The 27796-nt window shown below is 43.6% G+C and overlaps 1 protein-coding gene across 4 annotated transcripts in view; it reads right to left on the reverse strand.

Annotated features, from left to right (window-relative positions):
• The window catches only part of FARS2 (phenylalanyl-tRNA synthetase 2, mitochondrial), a 393466-nt gene that overhangs the window by 154843 nt on the left and 210827 nt on the right, over positions 1-27796 (reverse strand). For all 4 annotated transcript variants that reach the window (XM_068558492.1, XM_068558489.1, XM_068558490.1 and 1 more), the window contains one exon: positions 17986-18146. In XM_068558492.1, coding sequence (XP_068414593.1) covers positions 17986-18146 — 161 coding nt within the window. The remainder of the gene's footprint in view (positions 1-17985; positions 18147-27796) is intronic.

Raw genomic sequence — 27796 nt, forward strand, 5'->3', positions numbered from 1 at the left:
AGCCACCCTGTAAATAAATTACCTGTTATTTACAAAGGGAAAAAGTAACCTTCTGGTAGAGAAATATGGCAGGCATTACCTTAACCTAGTGATCAAACCTGTCACCACCCATACGGGCACAAACTGACATGGTCCTCCTGATACAATGCAAAACACTGGGAAGGACAAAGCATCACTTCTGTGGTCTTCCCGTGAAAAATGCACAATCTGAATCTAATCCTGAGGACACTTTGGACAGTTCAAATTGAAGCCCATTCTACGATATGACTCCTGCGTACTTTTCAAAGAATGTCAAGGTCAAGAAACACAAACAAAGGCTGAGAAATTGTTCCGGATTAAGGGAAACCAAAGAGATGAAACAACTGAACACAATATTTGAAATCATACTGGACCTTGGACCCAGAAGAAAATAGCAATACAGGAAGTTATTGGGAAGGCTGACAAAATCTGAAAATGGGCTACGGATTAGATGTTGACTCAACGTGAAATTTCCTGACATTATTAACTGTATTGTGGCTATGTAAGAAAAAGTTCTTCTTAGAAAATACCTGGTTAATGCATTTAGGAGGAAAGGGCATATGTGTGCTACTTGATCTCAAACGTTTGGAGGGGATATATATACATACATATCCATATCCATACATAAACACTATGCATGTACTCAATCCTCATTACGTAGCTCATAAAAGATACAATATGTACATATTCGATCATTATTCACAGATTCCACATCTGCCAATTTGCCTACTCCCTAAAATGTATTTGTACCCCAAAATCAATACTTGGGCATTTTCTTTCTTTTTTTTTTTAACATCTTTATTGGAGTATAATTGCTTTACAATGAATGGTGTGTTAGTTTCTGTTGTATAACAAACTGAATCAGCTATACGTATACATACAACCCCATATCTCCTCACGGTCATTCGCAGACATGAGCAAAGTACAAACACACCTGAGTTGCCTGATGCTCACGTTCTCAGCTGAGGCTGAACCAGGCAACCCGCTGCCTTCGTATTTCTGATCATACTGTAAACAAGTGTCCTTTTTGATGTCTATTCAGTGCCACGCTTTTCTTATTTCTGTGCTTTTTGTGGGTGGTTTTGCACATGCACTTGGTATGTTCCCTGTTCAAATACAAATGCTGCTGTTGAAGGGTCCCTGGAGAAAGTCTGTCAGCCTTCACTCTGTAGCAGGCTGACCATTTCTCCTATTTCACCCTGATTTTAGCCAGCAAATACTTGTATAGTCACCAATGACAGACAGTACAGTTCAGCCGAAAACGTTCTGCTTCCCTTATGTCAGCCACCAGACGTCCCTGAAGGCTGCAGCGACCCCACACCGCCCAGTGTCACAGAGAGAGCCAGCCCCGGGCGGCCGAGAGCAGAGGAGGCAAAGCTGCACGGAAGGGCCTCCCAGGCCCAGAGGCAGAGAGAAAACAGGGCCCCCATGGGACAGGCTGGAAAGGGCCTTGATTCAGCCCAGTGCGGAGAAGGCACTCAAATTTTGTTCAGTGTTTGCTGAATACACGGTGTTTAGTGGAAACACTACAGTGAAGGAGGGCAGGGAGGGTGTGGGCATAGGAGGACGGGGCAGGTGTGAGGAGGAGCCGCCAGCACGGGGAGGAGAAGCACCGGCTCCGGGCTCAGCAGGGCAGGGCTCTGAAGGCACAGCCCCCCCCCGGACCGGCTCCGAGACTAAACTTCCACGCCTCCACTGCAGCAGGGGCATCGGAGAACAGCACCTACGCCACAAGGCTGCGATCACGTGAAATCACACACACGCGCGAGTGCACGCGAGAGGAGGGCCGGCCGAAGCACACTGTGTGGCCCCTGGTAAGAGCTCAGTAAAATCTGGCCACTGTTTCCAGCGAGAGAAATGGGCAGCGGGGGGGCGGGCAGGGCCTTCCTAGGAGGAGCAGTGGAGCAGAGGCGTGGCTGGAACCCCAGTGAGGACGGGGACCCCATCTTGGGCACAAGCTCAATGCTGAGTGCAGAGTCTGGGTCCCAAAAGACTCGACAAGGAGTGTGCAATCAATGAATCAGTAAATAAGTGACTTCAGAGAAGTCCTGTGTGACTTAAACAAGAGGGCGTGAGAGAGGCAGGGGCGGCAGACAGGACAGGAAGGGATGGTTAGTGAACAGAAAGCTGGACGTCATGCTACGGCGCTCACAGTCTGTTCTGGAAGCAGCGGGGAGCTACTGGAATCATGAAAACAAGACAGTAACATCGTGATACGGGCATGATGGCTGGAAACGGCAGAGCCAGAGTTGGGGGACCACTCGGGCGGCTTTTACGACAGCGTCGGCTAGACGGCCTCAAGGGCAAGGCACGTGAGAATTACCAGGAGCACAGGAAGAAGAGATTTCTCGGTCCCATCCCCACAGGTCCCGACTGGGGAGGTCTGGGACGGATGGAGGGATGCTGAGAAGAATCAGAGGTGGGGAAGACGGCAGATGAGGGATTCGTGCTGATGGCCTTGGCTTTTCCCAGTGATAAAATGGGGTCATTTGTCAAAGGCTGGAGCGGGGCTGGCTGTGGCACAAACCCAGAATCCCGACAAGAGAGCACGCGTCTGAGGAGAGCCGCTCAGCTCAGCGCTGCTATTTTTAGGCATATTCGGGTGTGGGAGCCCGAGGGCTTGTGACTTAAAGTCACCTCCGAAAACGCCGGGCTCAGGGCATCCCCGACCACCGTCTCCCGGAGCCTCCCGTCCACCGTCTGCCGCTGGGACGGCCGTGGTTCTCCGCGTGCTTCTGCAAGACCTCCGTTTCTATCGGAGCCGGCAATCTTTTCCATTAAATTATCTATTATTATTTAATAGCTAGGTAAGCATCTAAGTCATTTTGAAATGAAGGTATCATGCCCATATGTCACAAACGAGGCATGAATTAAGTCAGGCCAAAACGAAACGGACCTATGGCTGCTGGCCCATCACGCACGGTCCCACCCATTCCTACAGCCCCTCCTCTGATTACAATAAACTGATTAGTCAGTAAATCATGCTTGAGGCTCTACCTCATTTGTTGGGTGCCCACGTTCAATTTACATACCAATGGCTGCATTATTTGCCTCTAATAGTTGTGGTTGTGTGAACCTAAGTATAATAAATGAATAACCATTGAAGTGTCAAGTTAGATCTTCGTGAGAAATCTGAAAATGAAACAGCCAGTGAATCTGTTTGTTTCTTCTATAATAGGAAATAAACCTAATCATAGGATGAGAGGATAAATGCGAATTATTTCAGAGAAGCACGGTAACGGAGGTGCCTCTTTCACAAAGAAACGTGTAGAAACTGGCGTGATCTCTGGTGTGCAGCTGGAAATGCACAGCGGCAGGGCCCGTGCAGACGCTCTGCCTAATTTCAGGGGCCTGTCAATCATCTTTCTTGTTCTAGGTCTAGAATCTACTAAATAATCAGGCGGTCTCGTCGCAATCGCATTGAGGCTCCACACCCAGAGACATCGCTTTCTTTGAGGTTGAATCAACCGATTAACGAGGCGTGTTTTCCATTCTCTCTTTTTTTCTTTTAAAAGGTTAAATGGCACAGTGCAATTTTCTGTGAAGCAGGTGTGCAGCTAACAAGGTGATAATTGGGAAACTGAGTGAAAAGGAAAAACCCTATAAAACTAGAAATCTGCAGTATCTGGGAAGAGGGCAACTGAATTACCTCTAGAAGATGCAAAAGTTATGATAATACAATGCTAAAGATGCAGACTGAAGTCCATAAGAGTGAAAAAGGAGGCATTACGGTTTTTATCACTCCCCCAGGATGCAGAGGGCACACCATAATATGCAAGGTTGTTGAAGCTTTAAACAAATAGTGCAAGCCAACCTGCAATATCATCTTCTCTTCTCATTTCCTCACATTTTCAACAAAATAAACACTTTAGGAAGATCTTCCAAATATTCAAATATGGATAGCATTTACTAGAATATTGGATTTTAATTTTTTTTCCTTCCACTTTTCGGTCCTGGTCAAGAAAACAATATTTTCTGCTTAAGATACAGAAATGTTTGGGAAGAAGAGATCTCCAAAACCTTCCAACAACCACGATTTCCTCTCTCGCCCTCTTTTGTAGTAATGTGACGTTAGCCTTCACTGATGATCTGCGTTTATATGTAACCGTCCTCAAGCGAGGTCCAAGAGCCTGAAGCATCTTCCGTGTGACATCAGCAGTGCCCCCGGCTGAGCGGACATGCAGAAGGACTGTGCGTCTGGCCCTGTGGTCCCTCTTCCTTCCCCGCCCCCTCGTTAATGTGGACCTCTGGTCTGGAGGAAGCTTCATCCGGACCTGATTTGTTGGCCCTTACACGCTGTCTTCATTCTAGCAACTCATAGGCACCAACGCTGGGCTCACTCACCAGCCGCATCTCGCTCGGAAGCGACACGCCCACCCCGCCTCACCCTGCCCTGGGCCGTCCACCCCATCGGAGCTCGGCCCTGACTCGTCCTGCCCAATAAACACCCCTGCTCCAGTTTCTCATTTCCGCATGGCCTGAGAGGCCACCTGGACCCAGCCTCGCCTGCCGCCGTACCCTCCACTGAGGCCCTAGCTGTACCAATTAAAGCGAACGAGACAGTGGCAAAGGCGACACCGACGAAAAGCAGAGCTGGCAAAGGCGACATCAACGGATCATGAGCTCAGATGCTTCCACCCAGGTACATTCCCCAGATCTGTACTTTTCTCCCGTTTCCCATCCACCCAGCCCCAAAGCCAGAAACCTAGGGATCGCTCTCTTTCTCGTTTATCTTGACCTAAGGTGTGTAAACACCCAGGTGGCCCAGGTCAGCACGAGTCTGCTTGTGCAGCTGGAGCACAGTGATGAACAGACCCCTTCAACCCTCAAAGGCAGTAGAGATCTCAACTTATATGACAAACCATATGGCCACTGCACCCCTGCTCCCAGGACCCAGGGCCCTTCAGTTCCATCTCCTAAAATGTCTCGAGCCCAAACCCGACCTTCTCGTCTCTCCACTGCCGCCCTCTTCGATCTCCCATCATTTCTTTCCAGTCCTGGGCAAGGCCTGGAGTGGACTCCTGGCCTTGTGGTCCCCACCCGTCCTTCATATTTTCAGAACTGGGGTAATCTACAATGGAAACCTGATGATGATGACATTTGGTATCTTGCTAATTGCCTTTGAGAGAAAATTCAAACCCCAGCCTTCACATCCTCAGCGCACCCTCGCCCACAGTTCCCCTCTATCTCAGCGGAAGCACCGACGAGCTGGGTCGTGCCTCCAGGCCTCCACTCGGCCCAGGCTCACCTTCATCAGAGCCCTCCACTGTGTTCCTGCCCCTCCACCAGCACATGCGCTACCCGAGGGCGGGGAGTTGCGTTCTCTGCACCCCCGGGGTCAGGCACAGTGCCTGGTACGAGAGCAGATGCTCAAAAGGTTTTGGAATGAATAATTGATAAGGTTCTCGTGTTTGGGAAAATCCTGTCACATTTCATTCACATCAACTAGGGTCTCAATGAACAGCAGGGAAACGACTCCCTTTGTGGATTTCATGCAGCCTGGGAGGGACCATTTCCCCTCGCTATGCTGACAACCTAACTTGGACCAGAACCACATATGAAAAGAGTGACAGAGAGAGGGAAAATGTCACAAAGACAAAGACAGCAAGAGAGACAGAGACAGAGACAAGAGAGATGGAAGGATAGAGACAGACGCAAGATGGAAGCAGAGGGAAAGGCAGAGGGAAAGGCTGACATCAGCACAAACACGCATCAGCCAAGAGAGGCTCTGCAATAGCCACAGCCTTTACCGATGGCCAGCTGTGTCACCGCAGGGGTGGAAAACCACTCTCCTTCTACACCTGCAGCAAGGAGCGAGGAGGAAGGGTGGCCACAATGGGCTCCTTAATACATAAGTCATTTCCAGAGGAAATGATTTTAAAAGACAAAGATTTCGTTCTCCTTCCCTAATGCTGTATTACCATCTTCTTTTTGCTCTTCTTGATCTTAGAATCCAAATTCAGTTTTGAGGTATTTCAACCACCTGGCAGGACTTCTCTGAGGGATAAGGGCCCAGGAACAGTCATAATCTCTTCCATGAACAAGATTTTTTCAACTGGCAAAATTAAGTCTAAACGAATGCCGGGAGTAGCAGTGCTGCCTGAGGTGGGCAGAGGAGATAAGGAAACCCCATTCACTTTCATGCATCACGGACTGTGGACCGATCTCGAGAGTGACCGACAGGACTTATGTCACCAGTGCAGAGACTTAGTGACCTAGCGCTCAGGAGAGCGGTCCAAGGCAAAAAACGCTAGTGACTACCTGATAGGTCTAAGGCCCAAGGCTTCTGAATCCCAGATCAATTCTTTCTCAACACGCACTCAAAAATGATGCTGGGGACTGATAAGACCAATCTGTCTAAATTATATGCATAGTTTGCAAAGGCCGCTAGAGTCAACTGCTTCTTCCATCTACTATCTGAACCTTAGGAACCTTAACATATAAGACCTAAAGTGATAGCACAGGCTACACTCAAAACATAAGATGTATCTAGAAAAATAACAGAGAGATAACAAAGAATGGACCAAGAAAACCATATGCAAATAAGACCACTGACCTTGTAGCCAGTAATGGCCTCAAGGTGTTATATAAAGAGTTTTCAACCACGATGCTTGACAACTGTGATCTGTAATGCCAGTAATTTGTTGCTAGCATGACAATGGCCAAATCTGCAAATGATTTACTTTTTAGAATATATAAAAACAAGAACAACAAAAACCAAACGACCTGATTAACAAATGAGCAAAAGACTTGAATAGACATTTCTCCAAAGACGATACACAAATGGTCAATAAGCACTTGAAAAAATGTTCAACGTTACAAATCATTAGGGAAATGCAAATCAAAACCACAATGAGATAGATACAACTTCACACCCACTAGGATGACTACTATATTAAAAAAGAGAGAAAATAATAACTTTTGGCAAGGATGCACAGAAATTGGAACCCTTGTGCTCTGTTTGTGGGAATGCAAAAATGATGTAGCTATGGTGCGAAGCAGTATGACGGTTCATCAGAAGAGTTAAAAACAGAATTACTATATGATCCAGCAATCCCACTTCTGGGGAAAAGCATTCCCAAAAGAATCGGAAGCAGGGTCTTGAAGAGATATTTTTATCCCTATGTTCACAGCAGCATTATTTCACAATAGCCAGAAGGTGGGAGCAACTCAAGTGTCCATCAACAGATGAATGGACAAACAAAATGTGTCACAAAAACATGCAAGTAGATGAGGTCCCCACAGTGGTCAATTCAGGGAGAAAGAAAATGAAGTGGTGGGTTCCAGGGCCTGTGGGGTAGGGGGCTGGGGAGCAATTATTTAGTGGGTGCAGAGTTTCAGTCTGGGATGATGAGAAAGTTCTGGAGATGGATGGTGGTGATGGCTGCACAATGAGCAGAGTGGTCATGATTTTTAAAAACGGGGAAAAAATGAAGATGTATCGAAGATGAGCTTGCGAAGCCAGATTTTTGAAACACTGAAAGACTATAATACGCAGAAGCACAATCAACTAAATCGACAACCATAATACGAACTCTCTTGAGATAAAATTAACATCATAAAATAGCTAAAGATTTTGAAATAAGCATAGTGAAGCTATTCAGAAAGTTAAATGTAGTAACAACCATTTTAAAAAGCAAGGAATTAGGAAACAAAACCAGACAGAAATGAAACAAGAAGGTGGAGAAGAAAAGGAACTAATTACAGATCTTAGAAGTGAAAAGTAATAGTTATTAAGTTCAAAAAAACTCGGAGAAAATTATGGAATTGGTAGAAACTACTGTGAAATTCACCAGCACAGGAGGACAAAGAAATCAAAAATGTCCGAGAATAGTTAAGATATATGGCTGATAACTAAGAAGATTTCCAGGAGACCCAGAAAAGGGGGAGGGAGGGGATAGAGGGGAACCACTCCTCAATAACAACGCAGACTCTCCTGGAGTGGAAGGTAGCTTCGGGCACCAAGGGGGATAAATAAAGATAAATCCATGCCAAGTCACTTCCTCGTGGGGACTTCCCCGGTGGTCCAGTGGTTAAGAGTCCTCCTTCCAATGCAGGGGACGCGGGTTCGATCCCTGGTCGGGGAACTAGATCCCATATGCCACGGGGCAACTAAGCCTGTGAGCTGCAAATACTGAGCACACGGGCCACAACTAGAGAGCCCACGTGCCGCAACTACAGAGCCCACATGCTCTGGAGCCCACGCACCACAACTACAGAGCCCACACGCTGCAACTACTGAGCCTGCGTGCCACAACTAGACAGAAGTCTGCACGCTGCAACGAGGAGCCCAGACGCCACAGCGGAGGATCCTGCATGCTACAGTGAAGATCCCACGTGCCGCAACTAAGACCCAATGCAGCCAAAAATCAATCAATCAATCAATCAATCAATCAATCAATCAATCAATATTTTTTTTAAAAAGGAAAACTTCCGATGAATGGGGGGATTATTAAAAGATGTACTTAAAAAAAAAAAAGATGCATCCTTGTAAAATGGGAGAACATCAAATGTAAAGAGAAAGCCTTAAACACTAGCCAAGAGAAAAGGCGTTATTATCTACAGAGAAGTAACACTTTGGTTAACATGAGACTTCTCAAGAACGAAGGCCAGAAGGAATGTCTTCAAAGCCCTACAGGAGAATGACTGCCCTTCTGGAATTTTAGACTTCCTGACATTATCACCCAAGAATGAGGCAACGTGAAGACATTTTCACATATACGGAGACCACAAGAATTTACCACTTGTAATGGCTCACAGGAAAAACAGTCAAAGAATATATGTCATTAAAAAGAAAAATAAACTCTAAGAGGAGGCTCTGTATGGAAAAAAAAAAAAAAGGTGAACACAAAATTTGATAAAATGTTAGTAAATGTGCTCAACTATTGACTAATTTTTTAAGATTTTTTTTTTGAATGTCAGGATAATAAGAGAATATTACAGACAATTTTATGCCAACACATTTGAAAGTCAGACGAAATGGACAAATTCCTAGAAAAAAATACAATTTAACAAAGTGACACAAAATAAAACAATCTGAATAGCCTAATAGTGACTAAGAAATTTAATCTGTGGTTTCAAATTTCCCACAAAGAAAACTCCAGGCCCAGACAACTTCACTGGTAAATATGATCAAACACTTAAGAAAGAAATAACATCAATCTTCAAAATCCAGAGAACAGAAAGATACTTCCAAATTAGTTTTATGAGGATGTTACAAATCTTAACATCAAAACCTGATAAGGACATAAGAAAGAGAAAATTACAGGCCTATCTCACCCCGAACACAGATTTTTAAATCCTAAACAAATCTTTACAAATCAAATCCAGAAATGTATAAAAAAGATAATATACCCCAACCAAGTTTTGTTTATTTCAGGAACAGATGATTGTTTTAACATCCAAAAAGCAATCACTATATGTCACTACATCAACAGAACAAAGCCACGACATCATGAGATCACCTCAAAATATATGAAAGGGTTTGATAAATTTTAAGTCATTTATGATAAAACTCTTAGCAAACTAGAAATAGAAGGAAACATCCCTAATTTGATAAAAGGCTTTACAAAAAACCTACAGCAACCACTTTAAATAAATACTTATTCCAAAACTCTCAAGCTCAGACATTTAATTAGGTTTAATTTTATATTACCACAGTTCATTTAGTTCAATCTCCCCAATTCAATTTACTCCAATAAGAATCAAAGGATCATTCATGGTAAGATGACTTTTTCAAAGTCAGTAGCTAATAAATTGCCTTTTCCACTTAGATCTGCAAACCCCCTGGAATTCACTGTTGAATAATTAGGAGTCCGGGGTCAAGTTTCATTTTTTTCATATGGATACTCAATTATCTCTGCTTCGTCTGTACAGAAGTCTCCTCCTCCTGTCCGTTCTATAGTGCAGGCCGTGCCATGAGCCCAGAAATAATACAGAGGTGTGTTTCTGGGCTCCCGCCTTCTCCGGGCCTCTGTGTCCATCTTGCATCAGCTCCACACTCTCAAAATTACTGTAGCTTTTAAAAAAAGACTTGACATCAAAGTGAGCAAATCCTTCAACTTGGTTGTTTGGCTATTTCTGGCTCTCTGCATTTCCACATAAATTTTAGAATATGCTCATCAAATTCCTCATTAAATCTCTCCGAATTTTTTAATTAATTAATTTATTTTAAATTTAATTTTTAATTTTATATTGGAGTATAGTTGATTTACAATGTTGTGTTAGTTTCAGGTGAAATTCACAGCAAAGTGAATTTCTTTTTTTTTAGCTACTGTGGCCGTTTAATGTATTACATTTTGAAGCAATCCTACAAATTGTTTTTGGATATATGCAAATGCGGTAATAACATGAGGATGGTAAACATCAAACTGAAGGCAGTGGTCACCTCTGGGGAGGAAAGAGGAAGGGGGCGTCCATCAGGGAGGCACAGGTGTGTCAAGTGCATTTCGAATGCTTTTCTTCTTTATAAGAATCTGTGGTAAATCCCAGCAAGTTTGCTGGGTGGAGGGTACACTGTTCTACGTTATTAGCAAATCAAATCAGGAAATGTATGTTTGTATATTTAGAAGATTTCATCATTTTAAAAATGAATAAAGATAAATATACAGTAGCTACTTGGTTCCCAACCAGCAATTAACTGGGAGTTCAGACTCTGCCGAATGGGCTTACAAGGGTCATCTATTTATGATCCACTGTCCTTGGTCGTGAATTACAGTCTATAATTGTAATTTATAAATCTCACAGGGAGGCCCTTGAGAAAATAAATTCTTCCCTCAAATGGAAAGAAAACAGTTGATTCATTACTCAGCCAAGTGACAGAATAATTAAGCTATCCACCATATAAATCACTGCCTACGTTAACCATTCTTCATTTTCAAGACCACAAGATTATACATATGAAACGCCAACTGAAATGCAGTTTGAAAAGCTGTGTGATAATGTAATCACAAAGTAACTCTCATTTTTCTGTCTAAACACAGGCTGACTTTAAGTTTCAGATGAACCCAAATGCTCCTCTCATCCTTTGAGTAAAGGAGCAGAGCACACTCCTAATTGCAACAGTGAAGGGTTTTGCTTTTCCTTTCGTACAGGATGAGGCAAATTAGAGATACGGAACAACCATACTTACCTTTCTTGACTAATAACTTAGTAAGGTAAATTATTTTCATTTTTTTCGGTCCCCAGAATATTAATAAAAGCCTTAAGTTTTTCGCTTGAATGGGCTCTGATCAACGCTTGCTATTCCTCCTTCGATAGCTCTGAGGGTCTCATTCCCAGGCTGAGTCACCTTGAGGTTAGCCTTCCAGCCTTCTTCCCTTTGGCCAGTGTAGTTAACTCAGGTGGATGTGCCCTGGTGACCCTGATTTCTATCCTCAATTTCAAACAGGGAAAAAAACATCCCATAGCCACATCCTGTCCACACATCCCATCCCGCTGTCCTGTGAAAAGAGGCACAGCCAGGTGCATGCAAAAGGAGTACTTTACATTTGACTAGGGAATCAAAGCATTAAATTGAAGGAAGCAACCTCTAAGGGGTGATTTCAAACAACAGGCAGCAGAGGGTAAAAATTTAAGGCTGCGAGAGCTTTTCCAGCAGCCCCATCATCGCACTTCACAGGTGACTGTCTGCTCATAACAACGGCTGCCGCAGTAAGAGACGGTGCTGCCTGTAGGGTCTGCCACACCCGGCACGGTTAAGCCTTATTCTAAGAGCTCAGGATAAGTACAGCAGGCTAAGTTCACAGACCATTCCAGCTCCCTCGAAGAGGAGATGTGACAAGAGTCTGCGGAGGACTTCTGGAAAACTTCTTCCCGCTTAAAAAGGAAACAAGGGTGTTTCTTTTTCTGCCTCTGGGCCCCGCTGTCTGAGGTGACGGTTAGCGCTCCTGCCACCGTCGCTCAGGCCTGAGGGGAAAACACGCAAGGGTCCAGAGCATCATCCAGGGCTTCCTGCTCTCGTGCCTCTCATTTAAGCCATTTCAGTTGGGCCTTCCTTGGTTGAAGCCAAAAGCATCCCTACGGCTGTCCTGTAACTGGTACCTCCCAGTACCCACACCCGGGAAAAACCCACTGACCTACCCGCCACTGCTTGATGGACATGTTCTTTCTCCCTGTGGCAATCCCTCCCTTCATACTTGTATTTGTTTCTGGTCTCTATTCTCATGATCTCCTTTTAAAATTATGACTCCCCCCGCCCAGCTTTACGGAGGTATAACTGACAAGTCAAAACTATATATCTTAAGGTGACAGTCTGACATACATATATATACATTATGAAGTTATTACTAAGACTGTAAGTTTTAACTTATGATCAATCAATTATTAGTATTTGGTTTAAATGATCCTGTACAGTATAAACTTATCCCTCTGGTTGCGGAGATAGAAAGGCCAGACTTCTTCCTAAAATATATTGCACATGATTTGTCCAATTGGATAGATAATTAGCAAGATTAAAGGTTTAATGTGTTGTCAATAAATAGGAAGTTCTTTTACATTTCCATCAGGTTAATGGCCAAGAAGCTGTAATACGGATGTTGAGTGTGTGCACATAAAAGGTCACATAACACCGTCTTCCAATCTACGCTACAAGAAGATGCTGAGGCCCTCACTCTTAGCTTTCTAAAAAAGTGTATTAAACAAGAAAGAAATTCATGGTAGTGATTCTCTAAATACGTAAATGCATCACACGACCCCCTGCTTTCACAAAAATAAAAAGCAGTCATAAATCCACAGGTCTCTGATGACAGAGGCCCCAGTACAAACACGGGGCCACATTCCATAGGACTCAATAGACTGTGGGTCGGTGAAATGTCCTCGCATCGTAAGGCCGGCAAAGCAAGCTGAAGATGGAAACCGCGGGCACGAAGGACCAGGAATCATGAGGACAGTGGCCGCTGCGCTCATAGTGGCTATGGTGGTGGCGACAACAGGAATAACGGTTAACATGGATGAAATGCTCACTGGGTGACAGGGTCTGCTATGAAAGCTTTACATAAAAGCACCCGGATGGTTCCCACGGCAAACGGGTCCGTTCTCTTGCTCACTGCTTCTCTCCGCACCTGACTATCGACAACGACTACAGGGCATGTATAAAAAGGTCCTACGGCTGGTCATCTTCCCTGCTTCTTCCTCTACCTCTTCCTATTACTTTCTTCTGGGATAAAGATCCTTCTTCCAGCAAAAGAAAAATATTTATGTGCTTTTTTTGGTGAGATGGAAAAAATGCACAGGGAAATAGTGAAAAAAATTGAGATCCATTAATTTAACTACAACACAATGAAGCTGATGGGATTCTCCCAGCTGGATTTATTTGGGAATAGAATGAGGAAACACTGCATAATCCTGCACTAAGTCTCTATCAGACAACATTTATGACAATGACAGCGAAACCAGATCTAGGAGCTATTCCAAGCCCTGGAGATTAGCAAGCAATCACAGGCTCAAGTCCTAATACAATTCTGGAGAGACATGGAAGGATTCAGAAATTAACTAGCAAAATAGGATATAAAAAAAAAGAAGAAAATTTTGACCTCCATGTGCACTGGTCGGTATCAGCAAAATTCTACATTCACCTACGTGTAGCCCCATCATTGTACTTCATATTATTTGATAATTATCTCTTGATAAATCTGTCTCCTCCTCTAGGTTGGAAACAGCCTGAAGTCAGGAACTGTCCATTTCATCTTACTGACTCCAGGACAGTGCCTTGGTTTAGGCAACAACAGTTTTTACCAGCTCAACACTAGGAGCTCCCTGGAGTCAGCTTTCGATAAAATCCTAGCTCTGTCCCTTACTAGCAGCGTTATTATGGTTGAGTTCCCTGGTGGTTCCAAGCCTCAGTTTCATCATCTGTAAAATGGGTTAATAGAACCCACCCCATTGGATTGTGAAGAATGAAAGCTATAATATAGGCAAACTAGTTCAGTGGCTTGTACACAGCACTCAACAAATGGCAAGTATGATAAGGCACTAAACTAATGCCCAGACTACGGTACACTGACCGTGACTGCAGGAAGTCACAAAATAAGGGAAAATGGCCAGCCGTGGCCGTAAGAAACTCCCAGCCCTCGTATAGCAGAGCACTCGCCGTTGATGCCTGGTACCCCAGGGACAGCAAGGACTAACTCTGACAGTTTCCCAGGAGTCTGTCCACGACTGACTTTGGAGCCCACGGGGCTGACTGGAGACCCTGTCACAGTCACTGCCCGGATTACATCAGCCTAACTCTTTGTGCCTTCAGTCTCAGCTGCGCCATCTTCTTATAATCATGTTAAATGTTCTTCTTAAGCCAGGCCAACAACATGAACTGACAAAAGGAGTCCCTTATTCCCCTCATATGTAGAACCACGACTACTCCACACAAATAGTTAAAAAGCGCTAACGCTTTCATACTATCTGTATTACTTACATCTAACAACAAAATCTGCTCTATTCTATCTGAAGCAAGCAGTTTGCCACGATGGAAATGGAACAGATAAAGGTATATGTGATGGACTGAATAACGACCCCCAGAGATGTCCACATCCTAATCCCTGGAACTCGTGAACATGTTGCCTTACACTCAAAAAGAACTTTACAGATGCGATTATGAAAAGATCTTGATATGTGGAGATTATCTTGTCACACGGGCCCTTGTAAGAAGAGACAAAAATTCAGAGAGAAGGCAATGTGACCACACAGGGAAGGAAAAGAAAGAACGTAAAGAGATACAGAGCCAGGAGCCGGGGAATGAGGTCGGGCCCAGAAGCTGACAAATGCAGGAGGTGGGGTCTCCCCTGGAGCCTCCAGACAGAGCCAGCCCTGCTGACACCTGAGACTGAGCCCTGTCAGATCAATTTTGAATTTCTGGCCTCCAGGACTGTAAAATAATAAAGACATGTTGTTTGAAGCTGCTAGGTTTGTGGTAAGTTGTTACATTAGCAGTAGGAAACTAACACAGAATATAATCAATAGATAATAATTATAAGTGAATAATTAGGAAATAGCTCTCTGTGATCTATAATTTACAAAGCATTTTACAGACATCTACTTTTTCAGCAATCAAATCCTAACTACCCCACCAGAAGTTATTAAGTTTACTACACAAAGGTGACCGTATAAATTATATAATAGTGCAGGTAGGCACACGCCGATTTTCTACGTTGAAGGCAGGAAAGATTTTTTTAATGACATTTAATACAAGAGACCCATTGTCTACTCCTGGATCCTCTGTGTCTCCTAAGAGAAGACAGTTGTGAGCCCACTTAAAGCTTGACTTAAACCACTAGCTGTGGTCACGACTGTGCCATGCACCTGTGCTTGCCCCACCGTGGTGCTGAGCCCGGTGCTGGCTGGTGTCCCATCAACGTCGGCCAATTTAATAAATGACTGAATAAATGAACGAGTGAGTGAGAAAAGCTCAGAGCCTCAGCCAGGCTCTGCTTTTGATCATTCAGATGGCGTTTTCTTCCCAATTAACCAAGAAGGACCTGGTGCTAGAATAAAAAGAAGTAGCTTAGTAAAAAGCAAAAAAAAAATTAAAGTTAAAAAAAAAAGTAAAAAGTTTAAAAATAGGTTTTTTTTTTTTTTTTTTAAAAAAAAAGGCCAACAAAAATGAAACCAGACCATCAAATAAATGATAGAAGGTTCTACTTTTAGTTAGGCTATAAAAGTCACAAAAAACCATCGGTCCCACTGTAAGCATGAGAAAACAATAAATTTAGAAATCTTTTGTCATAAAAGATACCAAAAGAGATCTGGATGCAAGTCTGAACGAACAGAATTCCAGACAGAGACGAGCCCTAGATTCCAGAGCTTCCACCGCTGGGCACGAATAGGCGGAAGGCAGCTGCGGTTGGTAAAGAAACTCTGCTGGAATGAGGAGGGATGAGCCCCACGTTGCCCAGCCAGGCCTGGCTCTTGGCAGATCGGAAAACGCAGAGACAGCCAGCCCTCGCTGCAGCCCAGTCTCCCTCCTGACCTTTTTGCTCAGCAAGCATCGGTGCTGGAGGAAGCTGGCAGCGGGGTGGAAAGCAGAGAGAGATCACGTAACCTCACACGCAGACCCCAAACTCTGCCGCTCGGCCAGGTCTCACCACAGAGAGGAGAGGAGACGTGAAATCCAGTTCGACTGCTCCTTACGACAAAGGGATCTGGCTCATCACCTTCGCTGCCTGACCAGGGAAAGGGTAGGGCTTCCTGAGGAAAAGCGCTGTCCACCATTTAAAAAGTAGGACGAGTGAAGAAGCAGGAAAAATGTGACCCACAGCTAAGAAGAAAGAGAAGACTAAAAGGAGAACAACAGAGAACTAAAGGGTTGGAAATAACAGACAAGGACTTAAAAATCACTACTACGAATACACTAAAGAATTTAAGGGAAAATGTACAAAATGGGTGAAAAGATGGAGAATTTCATCAGAGTCATAAGAACTCTAAAAAGGAAGCAAGTAGAAATTGTAGAACTGATGAATACAATATCTGGAATGATTAACTCATTGGAGGGGCTTAATGGTTAACCGGACACAATAGAGAAGATGCGTAAACCCAAAGCTAAGACAAGAAAAACTATCCAAAATGAAGCACAGAGTGAAAAAATAAAAAAAGTCAAACCCCGGTCATCAGAGTTCTATGGCATACATCCAAATGGCCTAATATACATGCAGTTACCGCCTGAAAAGCAAAGAAAGAAAGGAGGAGAATTGTTGGAAGAGATACCAAATGAGCATTTTCAAAGAGGGTTGAAAATCACTAATTCAACACAGCGAAGCCCCGAGCAAGATAACAGACAGAAAAGTCATACACAGGTCAACCTGCTAAAAACCAGAGTGAAAAGATAGAGGCAATGAAATGACATGTTTAAAGAGCTAAGAGAAAAAAAAAAAAAAAAACACGCACAAACGTTGGCAACCTAGACATCTATATTCATGGAAAACAGTCCTAAAAAATAAAGGTGGAACAAAGGCATTTCCAAACAAAAGCTGGGAAAATTCATGCTGCGCTACGAGAAATGGTAAACGAAGTTCTTCAGACTTGAAGAAAATGAACACAGAGAAAAATCATGATAGGCAGAAAGCAATGGTGATCAGTGGGGCAAATATCAAGGAAAATATAAAATAATACAGTTTTCAATTTCTTTAAAGGACAATTGGCTATTTGAAGCAAATAGAGCAATGTATTATGGGATTATAATACACAGAGAAATAAAATATGACAATAATAATACAAAAAAAGGCAGAGTAAATAGAATTACACTATTGTAAGGTTGTTAAATGTTTCATGAAGTTGTAATAGTTACTCATGGTAAAGTGTGATGAATTAATTATACATACTGTAATCTAGAATAACCACTTAAAAATAATACAAAAAATGGTGAAACTAAACAGCAATAGGGTAATAAAATATAATACAAAAGCCATCCGAAACACACCCACAAAACCTCAATTTCCAAATAAAGAAATAAAGAACAGAAAGAGAACATGAGTGAGAACTAAGATAATAAAATTAAACCCAAGAACATCCCATGTAATTATGTTGAGTGTAAGACATATTCAACACTCCAATTAAATATGGGTTTACAAAAAGACCAAACTGTTTACAAGAGACACGTTTTTAATATAAAGACAGAAAGTGAAAATCAAATGACGAAAAAAATATACATTGCAAACACTAATCACAGGAAAGCCAATGTGTCTAGATTAGCATCAAAAAAAACTGAACTGTGAAAGTATCATCAGTGATAAAGATGGATATTTCATGATAAAATAGCCATTAAGAAAGCCCAAAATTTGTTCTCTGCTTAGACTAACAGGTTTGATAAATCCTCTTTTTTCAGCATACAATTTCAGGAGGTGTATGATCTCCTGTGTGTTTATGAATCTCTATTTAAAACCTCTTTTCAAAGTCACACTATCTTTAAATACAATGATTTTATTTTCGGGCATGTGACCCCCTCAATTAGCATCTACTTGATTCTTGCATGTCAGTTACCTGGAACTTCACCTTCTGGTTGATGTCCTGCACGCAGAACTGCTTCAGGAAGCGCTCATCCTCACTCCAGAAGAGGCGGATGTCGGGGATGTCGTAGAGGACCATGGCCAGCCGCTCCAGCCCAAGGCCAAAGGCCCAACCGATCTGATCTTCAGCACCAGCTACAAAGAGGAAAGAAGACAAGATGACAGGTTAAAAAGCACGAAGGCAATACTCCAATATAAAATTAAAAGTTAAAAAAAAAAAAAAAAAAAGCATGAGGGTCCACAGGTCCATCCCACTCCTGACACCCAGATAGGGCCGTGGTGAGTGCCGACCAGAAGGGTGCTGGGGGGGGGAGGGGCTGCGGAGACACCCAAGGGGACCCTGGTCTCACAGTTTTCGTGCTCCCCACATTCCTCGCTCCCCTCCCCGAGGCACTCTGGAGTCGAACTTCTCTAATACTGTCTTTCATTTCTGCTTAAATCCCAGGCTTGCTAAGCCCTGGTTCCTGCCTCTGAGATACTTTCCTGTAATCTGTGCTCGCCCTTTTCCCAACATTCAGCCTCTATGTTCAGGTTACAGAGAGGAGAGAAAACACAGGCTCTGTCCCCAAGTGGCTTACAAGATAGGCAGGTTTGTTCAAAACATGCCACAGTGGACCACTGATATTCAGGAAGTGTGTGTCCAGCCTCCAAGAACCCTCAGTTTACTAGAACACACTCTGACTCTTAGTAAAAGCTGCCCCGGTAACACACAAGGAGCAAGCCCGCCAAGATGACCTGCACACCTGGCACCAGCCCCTCCGAGGGTGAGCGTGTGGTTCAGACCTATGGCAACACATGAAGTCTCGGGTTTGTTCACGTGAAGCAGAGTGAGACGGAAGACACAAACTGCTGTGCGAAGGGGGCAAGGGAGCAACGCACAGCACAGGGAAGAGCTCACGAGACTGTCATTTCGACAGGATGCTGAGGGATGAGCAGGACGCCCACCCCCACGCACACGCCCTGCGAGGGGACCCCTTAGGGACCGCTCCCTAATCCCTAGGGTTTCTCTGCTGGGATTAGGTTACTTTATGCGAGTCCATCTTAGCAAACTCCAGAGAGTCTCCTGCTGGCTTAGGAGAGCTGAGCTGACGTGAAGAGAGGAGGCCCAGGTGTGGCCAGGCCTGGAGGGAGGCCTCCGGGAGCCAAGGGAGGCCCTGGCGGCAGCAAGAAAGTGCGAAGCTCACTGCCACGATCGTGAGGAAATGGATTCTCCCAACAGCCCGAATGAGGGAAGACAGGACCCTGAGCTCCAGGAGAACGTGGCCTGGTGACACCCTGATTTCAGCCTGTCGAGACCCTGGGCAGGGGACCAGGCCCTCTGCACCGGACTCCTGATGCACGGCGGTCGGGACATAACAAGTGCGTGTTGCTTTAAGCCACTAAGTATGAGGTTAATCTGTTACCCAACACAAAAAACTAATGCTGATCCAAATGTGGAGAAAGATGAGGGCAAGTTCCAGACTGAAGGAACGTCTTCACTGGCAAAGGGATGGAGGTGCAGCAGAGGAGGGTTTAGGAGTGGATTCTGGCAACACCGGCCGGGCAAGCTTCAGGCAGGAGAGACACGGCGGAGAGGACCTACCCCTGGCCAGGGGCTGGCGCCACTGTCGCTTATAAATGAAACCACAAGGATAAACTACAACAACGGAAGCCAGGAAGAAGCGTGAGCCTCCTCGGATGATCTGTTTAAAAGATGAATGGATAAAAATATCCAAAACGAGATCTCAAAAGGAAAAGGTACAGAGAGAGGGAATGAGGCAGTAGCGGGAGGGAAGACACGCAGGAAGAAAAGCAGGTAGCTGGGCAAGTGCGGAGCGCACCTGTGTCCTGAGTAAGATGACCTCTCATGCGAGGCGGGGGGGATGGGGGGGGCTTAACCCCAGACAACGGGGTCACGAAGGAGGGAGCACAACCCCTGACCCCTGGCCAGCTGCCTAGAAGAGGAGCTAAGGGTGAGGCACACTCTTTAGAGTAAGTCATACTGATGCCTGAAAACCATAAAGAAGGCTGCAATGAAAAATGTAAAAATTAATGTAAGCGTGATACACCGCTTTTGTGTCCTAAAAGAATAATTTTCTCTTTAAGTGACACTGCCCATTCCTGGCGGTGTGGTTCCAAACACCAAGCGTTGTGTGGTCCCAGTGCCCTCGGTGACTGCTGGCCACACTGTTTATTCTGATAACAATTTGGAAAATACAGCAGCACATACAAAGATCCATAACAATGCTCGAACTCTTTATCCTTATGATTCCATTAGGAATTTATCCCAAGGAAATAATTCAACAGAAGAAAAAAGATAAATGAAGGAAGATATTCAAAGCTGTATAACTTATTAGAGCACATGAAAACAACCTAAATGCCCCAAATTAGGGAAGGCCTTAAAATTATAGTACATTTTAGTGTAGTCATTAAAAATCATAATTATACAAATAAATGTTGATTAAGTGACAGACTATAAGAAATTATGAAAAATATCTATGATAAAATGAGTATGTACTATGCCGCTACTATTTAATACAGGTGCAAATGAGGGTTGTAACGTAAAAAAATAAAAACAAAATCTGATAAGTAAAAAATGGTTAACAGTGCATTTTTATCCTGTGTTTATCTTAAGTAAGCTTTTCATTTGCTTAAGGATCATTTTATTTTCCTTTTCTGTGAATGTCTTCCTATTCTATTTTTCACCCATTTGAAAAATGAGATTGTTGCTCTTTTTCTTGCTTACTTCTAGGGGTTCTGTGTTATTCTTGTTTTGCTTTAGGAAAGTTTCAGAAGATGAGGAAGAAAGGGAGGGTAACGGATGGAAGGAGCAAAAGCTAAGACACTAAAAACTGCTGGATGTGAAATAAACTCAAATACCCTAAATCTACTGCTCTTTCAACTACAGATACTGGGCTCTAGATGCTTGGTTTTATCTAAAAATTTCATAATAAAATCTAAAAGATTTAATAATTAAGGAGAAAGTCTAACTCACAAAGCAACATCAATATTCCACCTCTCTTTATTGTTTTTTTATTTGAAAAGACGTTTCAGAAACGTGTTTTAAAGTTGTTTGAAAACTATTACCATTATGGGATGTCATGGTTATAAAAGAAAAGCAGCAGCTGTCTGTCTGTTTCAGGGGAGCGGGGTGGGAGAGAACTGGGCAAGTGGAGGACGATGGGGGGACTTTATACCATGTGCCTTTTCTATAAAGCGTGAGAAGAAATATTTCAGATAAAAACTTTCATGGCTAGATAAAACACAGTAATTTCTTTTCTGTTTATTTTTGAGAAGTTATAAGAACAAAGCACTCCCCCCCCCCCCCGACACAGTGGTGCCAGACTTTCAAGAAAATCATGTGACTAGGGAACACGGATTACAAGCTGAATTGACCTCTTTATTTCTATGACAGCCAATACACTTCCAAGCCTGGAAAATCAGTGTCATTATCTGTGGGGTTTCAGAAAACGACCACAAGCTCCTGCATATCCTCCCCTGGAATCCCAGTGGGCTGTGACTGCTTCAACCCACAGGGTGTGAGGGAAGTGATGCTACGTGACTTCCAAGGTTACGTTAGAAAAAGCCACCCAGCTAGTGCCTGGTTGCTTGGAATGCCCGCTCTCCAGACACTCCCTCCCAGGAATCTCCCTCCAGAACACCCTCTCTTAGAACCCAGCCGCCGAGCTCCAAGCAGCAGTCACACGCAGAGGCCACGCGAGGCACTCCAACGGACAGTCCCAGGTGAACCCCGTCATCCTAGCCTCGAGGCAGGCAGGTGAGTGACGCAGGTTCAGGAGGATTCCATGTGCAGCGTGAACAGAGAAAAACAAAAAACTATAACAGAACGTTAACAAATGGAACCCAGCAATACACAAAGGGACATTATATCACGACTGGATTTATCCCAGGAATGCAAGGTTAGCTCAACATATGAAAACCAATCAGTGTAATTCATTTAATAAGCTGCTTAAAAAAGAAAACACGATCATCTCAATAGATGCAGAAAAAGCAACTGGCAAAATTCAACATCCATTCATTGTAAAAACTCTCAGCAAATGAGGAACACAGGGGACTTCTTCAATCTAATAAAAGACACAATAAAAAACCAACAGCTAATATTATACTCAATGGTGAAAGGCTGGTTGCTTTGCCCTCAGGGTCAGGTTGAAGAGAAGGAAGTCTACTCTTGCTATTTCTATTTCTGTCTGAGTTCCCAGCTAGTGAAAAAAAAGGTAAAGAAGAAATAAAAACAGCTTAATCGATTGGAAAGGAAAGAGTAACACTGTCTTTATTTGTAGATGGTATGATTGTTTACATAAAAATTCCTCGGGAACACACTTGACAGGTAACAAATACATGAATTTAGGAAGATCACAATATACAATAATCAATGGTGTGTATGACCACCTGGCTGCCAGTGAGGACAGGCCTGAGAGGACGCCAGGCTCAGGGCAGCAAGGGGCCATCCCATCAGCACCTGAAAACCCAACCACCTTGTGTGTCGAAGCCCAAGGACTAGACCTTCATGAGGAGCAGGGAACAGCTGGCCTCCAGCTTCCTGCCACTGCCCACAACCTTTGATTCTCACAATCATTCTTACTGAAAAGCCTGCTTGTGACAATCAATTACCAGGAAGGGCTGTAAGAAAGGGCGTCTATTTGCTGAGCTGTACCAAATTTTGTTTTTGAAACACTCTGTTTTGGTCCCATCTAGATCTGCTTCTTCTGAATTGCAGCCCCTGTATTGAGCTATCGGCCTATTACGTTCGCAAGGTGCCAGGAACTCCTTGTCAAGAAACTCCTTGTCAAGAATGCCAGTCACTAGGTCACTTAGTCTTCTTACGAGTCTTCATGAAATAAGCTGATCTCAGATCTAAGAAAATGGGAACAGGAGAAGCTTCCTGCTCGTGAACAACTGGACCGTTTTCAGTTTAAGGATATCGCGACTTACATAACTGATCCTAATCCACTCCTTACTTTGGCCCCGTGGACACTTAAAGCCATCCTTACAAGGTCACCTCTACAACAGTACGTTTCTCTGTGTGACTCTTGTCCCAGTTTTATTTTCTTATCCTTATATCCTCTTTGTCCTGATTATCTGAACTACTTATTTTATCCTCTTGTACATACTTTTATACAGCACTTCAAATTCTTTATGGAAGAAAGAGAGCCATAAATAACTAGACACTTAAAGGTACTGTCATCCCAGACGGGTCTAATTTGCAGGTCTTCGGCAATCCTCAGCTGTAACTTGTTGCCAGGTGCTCCTGGGCTGACCAGGTTTTAAGGCAGCATTTTTTTCTACACTCTGGTACTGGAGGGTTCCAGGAAACTAGTCTCAGGGGCATAACACTGACTGTAAAGAAGCGCCTCAGTTAAACAGAATATTCCAGATGGGAGGCACTTAGGTTTTCCCTCCTCCTTCTCCTCTTCTTGTTTTTAAACTTTCCCATCTCTGGACTCTTATCTCACAGTTATTTTGGTTTTATACGTAGGCTGACCTTCTTAGAAAGATTTTCAGCAACTAATCCCCTTACTCTGCTGTTTTCTTCAGGGAATATCATCTCTTAGACCCCACAACTTTTCATGTGTATTTTGTTTACTGTCTACTGTCAGACTCTGCCGGTAGCACCTGATCCACAGGGCCAGGACCCGGGCTGGTTTCCATCTCTGACGCATCTGGAGGGGCTGGACCAGTGTCCAGCACGTACGAGGGCTCAGGCATTGTGAGGAAATGAGTGAATGGCAGGAAGGCAAGGTTTAGAGATTTTTCCACTTTTTAGTTTATTGGCTGCATTTACATGGGTTGTATTAGGAAGAAGTTCATACTTAAAATGAAGTTTTCAACACAGGCAGTGACTTTCTTTAATCTTTTATCTGTCAGAGAGTTTATCCATCATATTATGAGGTGACATGAGAGACACCATTTCGGAAAAGACATCTCGGAAAGGAGAGAATTGGAACATAAAAGAAAGGAATGACGGGAAAACTGAATGTTCTGTCCCCTCACCCTGCCTCCGTCACTGTCACCGAGCTTCTTCCACGTGGGGCGGCAGCTCCCGGGGCCTAGGATCTGAGCTGCCTCTGCTCCAAGCTTCCTTCCTTGCAGCTTATTTTCTTCCCCAGTGACCGAACCCTGCACCCTGAGGTTCCCTCTCATAGATTGTTTTGTTGCAAAGCCAAAGGTCAAATTAAAATTTTAAACTATTACATATTGGAACAAATTTTTTTTTATATTCAGTACTTCCCTGTCAATAGGGGCTGATTTCTAGGAATTCTTTGGCTCAATGAACTGACACTTTCCCAAAGTAACTGTGAAAAGAAACACTGAAACAACCTAGCAATTAACATTCATATTTTATAGAACTTAACCAATTACAAAGCACTTCACCTATATTACCTTGATTTTGATCCTCACAATGACCCTATGGGGGATGTCAGACTGGTATTATTAGCGATGTTTCAAAAGTAAATACCATTTAAGCCAGATCACACAGACACTGGGACTCAAATCTATGTTTCTTTTGTCTTTTTCACTTCAAGTATACATCCAGCGAATGTTCCCCCCAGATTCATGTTCACACGTTAACTCAGAGAGGAGGCTCTGTTCCAAGTATTTCAAAACATCAGAAAGTTCCACTTCTGTCTGTGTACTTTCTGCCTTGTTATTGCCAGTTTCCTGATGGACTTTGTCATTCCATGAGAGCTAGTAAAATGATTTGCATACATAGCTGTTTAAATATATCAACAGGCTTTTCTGAAGGTGGGGTTTCATGTCTCCAAGCGTGCCTTTCACCCTGCACCTGACCAATACACACACAATGCTGCAGAGGGAGCTGACGGCGCCAGCGTTTAGCAGCGGTGTCGGACAAACGCCTCCGCTTCCCTGGACCGTTAGTTACAACGACAGCCACTCAGGGACAAAAGGCCCACAGTATCCCGGCGCGCGACACTGCACAGCCACAGGCAGGCCTAGAGAGGCCAGCGCAGCTACATGAATTCTGATTTCTTCTCTTCCCACCGTGGACTTAGTACTTGATCCCCTGCTTTCCAGCCACAATCCTTGAACTGTTTCCTCGGAGACTTGTCACCGGATGACTGACTTTCTGAGCTATGCCCAGAGATCAATCTCCCACCTGAAACTTCTCTAGTTGTATATATCCTTGGTGCCACACGCTTCTGTCAATAAGTCCTTCACACGATCCAAAGGCGGACCTCTTTGAAAAGAACCTTTCCATGGAACAGAACAGACTGTGATCGGATTCTACAAGCCTTGAAAACAGTGGTCCTTCACACGGTCTGAGCTGGGCTGCATCCTAATCAACATTCTCTAATAAAACCTTTAATGCCCATCTTAAAACACTCCCTTTGGAACATTCCCCTTTCCTTTCTGGGTCCTAGACTTTGGTTTTCTTAATAAAGGAGACAGCAATTTCTGGTGCATATACTAATCAATAGTACATGAAACAATCCCCAGTGGTCTTATCCAGTCAGAATTCTCCTTATAATGTCTCCAGTTTCCCTTAGGGATCTATGTCCTAAAAATCTGTATCCTTCCAACAAGGCGGAAAAATAAAAGCAAACATATGGAGGCAGAAACATGAAATGGAGTTGAGTTGACCAAGTTGACAATAGTACAGGGTAATTCAGAACCTTTTGAAAATGTAAAGGCAATGGTCATGCCTTGCTTAGCACTTATTAAGAGTTAAAAATTAAACATATTGACTTGGGACTTCCCTGGCGGTCCAGTGGCTAAGACTCCACGCTCCCAATACAGGGGGCCTGGGTTCAATCCCTGGTCAGGGAACTAGATCCCACATGCTGCAATTAAGAGTTCACGTGCCGCAACTAACTAACTAAATAAATATTTATAAATAAATAAATATACTGACTTGAGTATAATCAACCGAGAACTCATCTCCCACCTCGTATACCTCCTTTTGACTGGCCGCCAAAGTATAGTAGTTTTATCCTTTACCCCTTTCCCTCACATTTCAATCTAAGGTCCTAGAACTCAGGAGAATTAAGTACTGTTGTGCAGCACACATTGCAAATAAAGGTTTGCAGCGAACAAAAGTTGGCCTTCCTAACAGTTTACTAGCTTTGGACATTGTCCACTTTTGAGAGAGCAGTTGCTTTTGTTTGATTGTTTGTTGTATTTTGTTTTTAACTGCCTGAATTACATACAGCACTTCAGGTAACAATATATGCCCAAAATTTGTATGTGAGACTTTTTTTTTTAACCAAATCACATTTTAAGTGCACTAAGATGGTCATTAATTATAAACACTTTCAACTAAATGGGGATTCTTCGTACATCAATTTTCATAAGGTGACCCACGTCCATAATAGGTATTTGAGGAATACTTGTCAAACCCTATACGGAATTATTAGTGTTGGGATACGCTTTTACCTACTTCAAATGTATTGTTAAGGTTTCCTGTTAACAAGAGTTATCAAAACTGGGCCACAGCAAAACGTGAACTAGAATTGAGAGGTTTTTCAGGAAGAAAGGAGCAGAAGTGGAAAGTGTAACCCCCGGAGCCCAAATGACAGGAACGATGCGGCCTTGGGGACAGCCCTTTGGATGGCGGCCAACACAGTCCTGCCCACAGATGCCACTGACCATGAAACGCAGACGTATAGGGCCAGCTCCAGCTGGAGAGAGTAACCCGGCCCAGCCCCCGGCTGCCAGAGGGAAGCACCGTGGAAGAATGTTCTCTTCCTTCTTAGTGTGGAGGACGTGAACACCGCTTAGGTGACTTTTAAACACACTAATCCATCCCTAAAACCCCTGAAGTATTAAGCTGGATGTACTTATCTATTCCTTTCTGTTACAGAACCAAGGAATAGTACGTCCCGCCTCGCAGTCTGAAAAAGTGTGCCTTCATATCTGTTAGAAAAATGACTCCCCAAAATAAAAGTCAATAGTGCTCTATTTCTTGTCACACTGTCATAATATTTTAACCATGAAAGGAATTTAGAGTAAGTAATGCCACTGTCACTTAAATATATGAATGATAAAAGAAACGTGAGCTGTTCTAATTCCATAATTCCCGAGTAATGACAATCAATGAAACCTTCTTTCTAGTGGGAGTTGTTTTCGGCAGCAGATAAAAGGGCTGCCGAGCCTTTTAGGATGTGCTCTCACAAACGCATTGCTTCTCTCTTTATCATTATCCAAAATATAATTAAAAGATGACATTTAAAACAAACTAAAAGTCAAACAGTATCCCACCCTCAGAGGAAAAGCAGCTGAGAAGCAACACTTCGCCTCCACTGAGAGCTGGTAGAAACTGTGGATAAAGTCCGCTGCCCAACATCTGCCTTCTGTGCTGCACCTGTCCGCCTGGACCATCAACCCCACCTGTCAACACACGAAAAGCTGCATGAGATTATCACTGGCTGCTATTGCGTAGACAGATATTAATTGGGTTGTTTTACCGCTGTGGACATGTTCTCTGACCTTTCCAAAAAGAAAACAAATCAATAGGAGTATCCTATACAGACTTCTATTTTCTTCCTCAGCTTGCTCCAATAGTCTAAAATTCAGAGTTACATGTTTATGGTCTTTACTGTTTTAGACCATCTATCTAGTGACTATCTACACGCAGAGAAAAATCAGCCTTTCATGTTAGCCCAAACACAGTTCAGTAGCCTTTAGGACCTCTTGGCTGCGAGGCTTGTGGGATCTTAGTTCCCCGACCAGGGATCGAACCCGGGCCCTCACAGTGATAGCGCCAAGTCCTAACCACTGGACCGCCAGGGAAGTCCCGAAGCCAAGTTATTTATCAAAACGCGAAA

This window comes from Eschrichtius robustus, chromosome 12 (assembly GCF_028021215.1).
Source record: "Eschrichtius robustus isolate mEscRob2 chromosome 12, mEscRob2.pri, whole genome shotgun sequence".
In the NCBI taxonomy this organism is placed as follows: domain Eukaryota; kingdom Metazoa; phylum Chordata; class Mammalia; order Artiodactyla; family Eschrichtiidae; genus Eschrichtius; species Eschrichtius robustus.